Genomic DNA, 8,681 nt, shown 5'->3' on the forward strand with positions numbered 1-8,681 from the left:
GATCTTAGAGGTCTCCTCCAGCCTTGATGGTTCTATGATTCTAACATCTGTGAGCAAGGCTGACATGAAATATATTCTATTTCCTTCAAGGAGTCCACCCAGGACACAGAGCAGTGGTTGCATTGTCAAGTGGGAGAAAGAAAACTGAGGAATGGTGATGAGTCCATGTCAGGCAGTGACTTGAGCCTGGTTTTGGCCAGAATGTGTTTCCATCAGCAGGTGGGCCAGCAGCTCAGAGTCACACGTGGCCTTTGCTCTCCCCTCCAGGTGTGGTTCAGTAACCGCCGAGCGAGGTGGCGCAAGCAGGCGGGAGCAAACCAACTCGCAGCTTTCAACCACCTGCTGCCAGGGGGATTCCCACCCACAGGACTGCCCACACTGCCCCCCTACCAGCTGCCAGACTCCACCTACCCAACAACCACCATTTCCCAAGGTGAGTATTGTCTACCTGCACTGCTTCTCTTCATCTGTGCTGCTTCTCGTCTCTTGCCCTACATCTTGCCCTTTCAAGGCCAGGTTGGATGGGGCTTGGAGCAACCTGATCTCATGGAAGGTGTCCCTGCTCATGGCAGGGAGTGGAGCTGGATGACCTGTAAGCTCCCTTCCAACCCAAACCTATCCAGGATTCTATCATTCCATCATCCATTGTCCTTTGCTTTCTGACTCATGTCATCCCACTGAGTGTCTTATTATTATAAGATATTATCAGATAGGAAAACCAAGTTTTTCCTCCAGTTGATGGAATCTCTGCAGTTTCCTCCTCTCTCTCATTGTCCTTTCTGCTGTCAACGTGTCTCATGACTGTAGTTCTTCTGCTCAGCTTTGAAATGATGAGCACATCACTATAAAAGGAGTGTCATATATCCCTAGTTCTGGATGAAACTCTGTACTGGGGTTTGGTGGAAGTATTGCTAATTCCAGTTGGCTTTGGCCTTGACAAAGGAATTTATGAGTTCTGTTGTGGGAAAAGTTAAGTGAAAATGCAGATATTTCACCCCAGGTTTGCAGATTTTGGAGTGCCACATGATCTGCTTGTGGAGCGTGGAGAAGATGAGTGCCTGAAGCTGAGATCAGGATAGCCCAAACCATCAATCCATGCTTTGCCCAGTCCCAGCTGGAACACCCCAGGCCCCTGTTCACCTCTGCACTCTCTCTCCACAGATGGGGGAAGCACTGTGCACAGACCCCAGCCCCTGCCTCCATCCACCATGCACCAGGGAGGACTCGCTGCGGCCGCCGCTGCCGACTCCGGCTCTGCCTACGGAGCCCGGCACAGCTTCTCCAGCTACTCAGACAGTTTCATGAACGCTGCAGCTCCTGCCAACCACATGAATCCTGTTAGCAATGGCCTCTCTCCACAGGTATGTCACCTTCTTCCATCCTCTTTCGTTGGCTGACAGTATTTGGCTGGTTCAGATCCTCTGAGAGCAGGGCAAGGTGTGTTTTGGTTAACAAGGGAGTTGTTACTGTCAGGAATTCTTGGAGGCAGCCTAATTAAAGTAGTTAGTTCATTTGGTTATCAGCAATCTCTCTGTCCTGAGCTCAGCACTGTACTGCCAGAGCATTTGTGTCCTGTTAGTTCCCACAGCCAGGTTAGTGCATTATAATCACAAACACCAGGACCTAGAGCATCAGCATCATCTGCTCAACCCTCCAAAAAACATTCCCAAGCAGGTGTGGGCCCTCTGATTGTGGATTTTAGCCTAATGACAACACACTTGATGTTGTTAGTTGCTTTAGAAGTAATCCATGATGATTTGTGATTGATTCAGAGATTAGCTGAAGTCAGTTTGGCCAAGTGTGGTTGGACCATGAAAGTGCTGTGGATCTGAGCTCCCTCAGAACACAGGGATGTAGATCTGGGATTTAGTTTTGAGACTGCCATGTAAACAATTCTGCTAATGCTTTCCACAAGGTCAGAAGAAGAGGTGTGTGTAAGCTTTAAAGGAGGAAAGGTTTTTCTCACACATCCTGTGGAGGAAAGTGGAGCCTGTGTGGTTTAACCTTTCCAGGCAGCAGCCACAGCCTCCCCTAATACAGTCTTGATTTTAGCATCCCTGCCCGAACCCATGAGCTGATTTTGGGTCTGTGCTCCAAGCCCCAGCACAGCTGCCCTCTGAAGTGTTATTCCCAGCTTAGATCTGGTTGCTGCCAGTAGGGTTTGTGGTTTTTCAGTGCTGCATGTGACAGGAACAAGCCTCAGAGCAGAGAGAGGTTGAAGCCTCCATCATCAGCGAGTCCAGAGAGAGCAGAGCTTGTGCTGTGTGTGTTATGGGAACAGACTTATGCTCTCAAATTCTGAGCTCCACTGAAATCAGTGGAGAAGGCAGGATGTTCACTCCAGCCCTATCCTGGGATAAGAATTCTCATTTTCTGTCACCTCATTAGACAGAGCCTTTAACCTTCCCTTTGGTTTACTTGCTGTGATCTGTTTTCCAAATGCACATTTGCTTTGAAGTGGAACAAGGCACATATTATATCCTCTGAAAATTAGCAGCAAGGACTTGTATCCATCCTGGAGAGGTACCAAATACCCTTTATTTTGCCCTCAGTCACTCCTGGAATAAGGAGACATCTGAGGTGCACTACAGCATTAGTTTCAGAGAGGTCAGTAAAGCTGTTTAGGACAGGAAATGCAAAATAATTTGAAGCTACAAGGAGAAATTAGGTGGGCATCTGAAATGAAAAGGCTACAACTGTTTAGAGAGGAGTCAATAAACAGGGACATCAGAGAGGTATATAGATTTTAAGGTCCAATAGCTTGTGCTCTCTCGAGTGTGAAAGCAAACATTGAGTGTCAATGGAAAGAGGGGAAATTTTGCAGCTACTCTGTAATGGTATAAACTCTCCAGTCTTAGCTTTGAATGGGAAAATATAAAAGTGTGACTGGCATGAGGCTGAATATTGCCTCCAACAGTGTAATTTGCAGGGGGGAATAGGCAGATATCTTTCTGACAAGGGATTTCTAATAGCACCAGGCTTGGGAGATGAGGATACAGCCTGGAATTCAAAGGCAGGCTGCAGGTTAGATGGGCCAAGGCACAGGATTAATTCAGCTGATCACAAGTGCAATTTAGCACCTTAGAATAAGTTAGAGCTGAGATCCACGTGATAAGCTGCACAAGCACTAGGCACATACAAGTCCATCATGCAATTTCCATTTCTGTAGCTTCATCATCTCCTTCCCAGTCCTGCTCACTAAATCAGAGGCTCATTGAAATGACCAGCCCAATGCTTTTCTATGCTTATCCCTATCCCAAATTACCCTGCCCCCAGGCTCAGGCTAGGGGAAGATAGAGTCCTGAGCCAATAAGCCCTTTGTATGGGAAAGAGAGGATCCATTATCTGGCAGTCCTGAAGAAAAGAGAGCTTTGCACCCCCAAGAAGGGGAGATTCCCATTTTCCTAATGCTTTTAATCATGTGAGGGCCAAGATAGCAGCATATAAATTCTTCCATTTCTTTTGTGCATGGAAAGGCTAACCCAGGTTATTTTATGACTGCTTTATATTTACTTATCAAGCTACTTCCCTGCCTTTCTAAGCCCTCTGCTGTTCCTAGTGGAAGGATACAGGAAATACTCCTAATGGGATGAATGAGGACTCCTAGAAGTGTCCTCTTTTACACAGCAGAGTGGGTAGAAGTTTTGTGAGGTCTCTGTATAGGATGCTCTGTGTAACTGTTGTGCTGAGCATAATTCACCTCTTCCATGGCATAACAGGTAAAACCATCACACCTCAACCCTCTCATCCTCCTCTCCAGCTCTCTGAGGTTACTCTCATTCCAGGTAAAACCATCACACCTCAACCCTCTCATCCTCCTCTCCAGCTCTCTGAGGTTACTCTCATTCCAGGTAAAACCATCACACCTCAACCCTCTCATCCTCCTCTCCAGCTCTCTGAAGTTGCTCTCATTCCAGGTAAAACCATCACACCTCAACCCTCTCATCCTCCTCTCTAGCTCTCTGAGGTTGCTCTCATTCCAGGTAAAACCATCACACCTCAACCCTCTCATCCTCCTCTCTAGCTCTCTGAGGTTGCTCTCATTCCAGGTAAAACCATCACACCTCAACCCTCTCATCCTCCTCTCTAGCTCTCTGAGGTTGCTCTCTGCAGGGGTAAATATCAAGCAGAGGGAAGGAGGGAGTTCAGGAGATAGAACTGAAAATGATGGCAATTTGTCTGTGCTGCACACAGACACTTCTCTGGTTTCATCTCTCAGCAGCAGCAGGAGGGAGATTTCTTTGCAGTTTAGACAAGGAGGAGGGGGCCAGCCTGGCCCAGAGCTCCCAGCACACTATCCAGTTACCCCAGGATTGGGTGTCCCAGCCAGAATCCACCAGACTGGTGCTGGCAGCTGAAATCCTAGAGGAGAAGCATGGCATTCCCATTCCCACAACAGAGCAAGGGGATTACGTGTGGCCACTGCAGGCTCAGTCCCCCACGCACACACACGTCTGTCCTCCCCCTCTGCCCAGGGAGAGCAGACCCTGCTGAGGGTTTTGCCCAAACTTCACGTGGGAAATGGCCACGTTTCTTGCTTGTTTTCCAGCCTGCAGCACACAAAGCCTTGTGCCTGCCCAGCTCAGCTGCTGCAGCCCCAAAGCTGTTCCCATGCAGTTTCCTCAGTGTAGAGGCTGTTCTACCTTAATTCCATACCCAAGATATCAGCTGGGAATTTTTGTCTTCAACTACATCATCCCCCAGTGATGCTTTTCATGACACTTCATACAAAAACACCAACTTGGCTGTGCAAAGGACAGTCCCACATGATGAAACCACTACCTAGAGTGATGTCTCATGTCATGCTCCTTTCTAGACCTTAGTGGGAGACCCCAGGGTAACCTGAGCAGTGACTTGTTGATGGTTCCATGCTGGCACACCCTTTGTAAGAGAGAGATCTTGCTCTGAGTGTTGTCTGCTTGGGAAAGGGAAGCTCACAGCCCAGCCAGCTGCAGCCAGATGAGCCACCTAGCAGCTGTCAGGATGCACTCAGTGGCTGCAGTGGTCACAGATTATCAGAGAGTAGCTCAGGGGAGCCAGAATGTGTAGCAATGAGGTCCCCACTGCTCCCCAAAGGTCCTGTGGGTTAGCAGCAGCTGTCACAGGTTCAGCTGGGCTGACTCAGTGGCTCAGAGCTGCCTCCAGGCTGGCATTAAAACCAGTGCCAAAATTTAGCAAAGATACAGAGACCCAAAGCGATGTGAAATACGATGAGTAACTCAGCAGTCATATAGAGCAGGATTTCTGGCCCTGGAGCTTCTGTCTCATCATTCCTCACAGGAGTGGGTTGTAAACCAAGTGTGTGAATGGGTGAGATTCCATAAATACACTGTAAATATTTCCAACTCACTTTCATCCCACAGAGGAATCATTTCCCATTTGTCTGAGAATAACCATCAGCCTCAAGGAGAACAAGGCCAGGCACCAAGACATCCTCAGCCAGGTCATGCTTCAACCAAGAGCAAACTCTGCATCCATCTGGTTTGAAGTTCAGACTTGTGCTAGTCCAACATTGCCCCTCACTGAGTTGGGCCAAAGCTTGTGACAAATAGCTCAATGCCTTGATAAATCACAGAGTCATAGATGGTTTGAGTTGGAAAGGACTTAAAGCTCACCTTGTTCCACCCCCTGCCATGAGCAGGGACACCTTCCACTAGATCTGGTTGCCTTAAACTGAGTGTTGAGTCCAGTCATGTCCTGAGCAGCATCTGTGAGTCCTTCAAGAACTGTGTGTGCTGCAGGGAGGGCTGAGATGGGAGAAAATTAAGTGAATTAAGCTCTGTGTTACAAGTCAGAGAAAAGACAAAAGTATCTCTGTCTGTACCTCTGCCATTTATCATGATGAGAGGTTCCCTGGATGCTTTTCAAGCAGGACCATACTGTATTCTGTGCTGCTTTCATCTCTAGCACATCTCTTCTGCCTATTTTAAAATGTCTTCATGGGTTTTTTAGGAGGGTTTGCCCATTCCTTCACCCCCTAAAATTTCTGCTGCCCTTTTAGATCCTTTTAGCCTGTATTTGAAATCTGCCTGTTCACTGTATCCCGTTGGGGCCTTGCAAGGGGTTATTGAAAAGCAAAAGCTGATTAGTTTGTTGCAGGTGGCCCCTGTGTAGCTGGGGAACATATTAAGACACAGTTAAGAGTCAGCTGCTTCATGTACTTCCCTAACATGTTATTTCTGAGACCTTTGAATCTCTTAACAAACCCACAGGATCACCCAGAGATTAAGACAATTCCAGAAATACAAAGAGCCAAGAGAAACTTGTTCACCATCTCATAGTTGTTGCTTTAATTTTCTTAGGGCTTTCAGTGGCTTTTTTTTTTTTTTTTTGCTCCATGAGCAAATTCAGTCCCAGTGGAATGGCAGTAGTTGAAGGTTAGAGACAGATTCACAGTTTCTGGGAGTTTGATAGTGTTCCTGGAGGGACATTTGAGGCACATCTCAGGCTTTGCCTACAAATTTAAACTCAGGGACCTTCTTAATCTGCACAGCCACAGCACAGTTTGTTTTTCCTGACATCAGCCCATGGCTCCACTCTCTTCCTCCATCCAGGGCAACATTTCCCTCAGCCTCATCGGGGTGGGATTAGAGAGATCTGAATCCCTGTCAGGAGCTCAGGGATCCTGGCAGAAGGATGAGAAGAGCCAGCTGAGCCCTTTTTCGGGGGGGAAACCTGGCAATTGGGAAAGACATGATGTTAGCTGGCGAGAGGGGAGCAGGCATGGTGCTGTCTGGCTCCAGAGAGACAGAGAGCTCCGTCCCTCCCTGCCACGGATCCCTTCTGTCTGGTGCCTTTTTTTTTTCTCCCTCTTTTTTTTTTTTTTTTTTTTTTTTTTTTTTTTGTGAGCATTCAAAATGAGTCTTGCTGGGCCAGGAGAAGGGGAGGGGAAGAAAGAAGGGGAGGAGAGGATGAGATTTGGGGGGGAGGGGGAAAGGGAGGAGGGGGTTTAAATAGCAAAGAATTAGAAAAAAAAAATCTGATGCAAATCACTAGTAGAGAGAAAATTATGTGCAATTACCCAAGCGATACTGGGCAGCCGTGCCCACCCCAACCAACAAGATCTCATTAACAAGCAGAAAATAAGATTGAAATGGTGTGTAAAAGAGCTGAAAAATGAATTTGAATGCTGCATTTGTCCACAATTACCCCCTCGTTCACACATATTTTATTGCAATTTTTTTATTATTCTTAATCTTTCCATCCCTCAAAGCAGATTGGGAACATCCTGGCATTACAGTTGCTGAGGGAGGAAGCATTAAGGATTCCCTGTTTCCCTGAAAGGAGACCCTTCTCTCACTCGAATTTTCCAGGGTTGGTTTTGGACGGATAAGGATTCATTTCTTCAGCTTATCTTGGTGTAGGAACATGTTCTTCTAATATTCTTTAACCTCAGACGCTCTTGGGTGCCACCTCACACGAGGGGTTTTCTCTAACCATCCCTCCTGGCTTCCTCCACCTCCTTTTTCCATCACCCTTTCTTCTACTCTCCTTTTCCCTCCAGTTTTTTGCCATGTGGTCCCTGCTCTTTTCCCTCCTTCACATTTCCCTGCATCCCCATCTCTCCAGAGGGCTGAGATTCCCTCCAACGACCTGTGTGCCCTTCAGAAGTGGCTGCTGTCCCTCTCTGAGTCGCAATTATCCTCACACCCTCTTTCTTTCCCTCTTCAGCCTCCCCACGACCTTGTGGTAGATTGCACACTGGGTTTTTTGGAGAAGGAGATGAACACATGCTAAAATCCATGTCCTTGTTTTGGCCAGGGGGATGGAAAAGGAGGCATGGGAGCTCCAGGTTTCTTTGGCTCCGCCGTGGCTGCGTTGGTGTTTTCCCTTGCTCGGTGTCAAATGCAGCTCCATCTCCCTAAACTTTTAACCTATGTATCCCAGGAAAGCTGGTTGTTTTTCCACTAAAGTTCCTTCCTTTTTTTTTTTTTTTTCATATTTAACCAAACAAAGCCCATCTGCTCTTGTCAGTTAGACTCCTCTGCTCCCAGCAACGGGTAAAGGGAGAATGGAGCATTTTTTCTCATGTGAAAATAGATATGTATTTATTTGTCTGATTCCTAATGATTCTGGTTTGGAGTAGGGTGGGAAGGGGGAAATTCATATCTTCATTTTATGTCAGTCTTGAGGTTTTATGAGTTGCTTTGATTGATTTGGATGCTCTATTGAAAGCTGATGACAAACAACTAAAGCAGCATCTTATTACCTTAACTCAGACTCTAATGCCCTGAGTGGCACTGGTTGTGTTGACTCCTGTGTGATTTCCACTCCAGACATTGTGTATTACTCTGATATGAAAATATTAGAAACACTGAAGGGTTTCAGAACAAACAGTTGGCTCCTTAGGCCTGAATCCAACAGGAGGTTTGGCATTACCTTCGATCAGTCCCTGTGGCACTGCACTGTTTGTAAACTCAAGTATCAGCAGGTAGACAAAGAGGAAAAAGAATCATAGAATCAACCAGGTTGGAAGAGACCTCCAAGATCATCGAGTCCAACTCTACCGTGGTCACTAGCCCATGGCACTAAGTGCCACATCCAGTCTCAGCTTGAAAACCTCCAGGGATGGTGAATCCACCACCTCCCTGGGCAGCACATTCTAATGCCTGACTACTCAGGGAGGAATAAGGAGAAAATAGGAGAAATACAGGAAAAAACTTAAGGAGAATGACACAATG

At 47.0% G+C, this 8,681-nt stretch overlaps 1 protein-coding gene across 1 annotated transcript in view; it reads left to right on the forward strand.

Annotated features, from left to right (window-relative positions):
• Nucleotides 1-267: 267 nt before the first annotated feature.
• LOC103801556 (paired box protein Pax-7-like) overlaps nucleotides 268-8,681 on the forward strand; it is a gene marked incomplete at its 5' end in the record, with an annotated part of 38,737 nt that continues 30,323 nt past the window's right edge. The window contains 2 exons of the mRNA XM_009073972.1: nucleotides 268-433; nucleotides 1,162-1,361. Coding sequence (XP_009072220.1) covers nucleotides 268-433; nucleotides 1,162-1,361 — 366 coding nt within the window. The remainder of the gene's footprint in view (nucleotides 434-1,161; nucleotides 1,362-8,681) is intronic.

Source organism: Acanthisitta chloris, unplaced genomic scaffold (genome assembly GCF_000695815.1).
Source record: "Acanthisitta chloris isolate BGI_N310 unplaced genomic scaffold, ASM69581v1 scaffold13194, whole genome shotgun sequence".
In the NCBI taxonomy this organism is placed as follows: Eukaryota; Metazoa; Chordata; class Aves; order Passeriformes; family Acanthisittidae; genus Acanthisitta; species Acanthisitta chloris.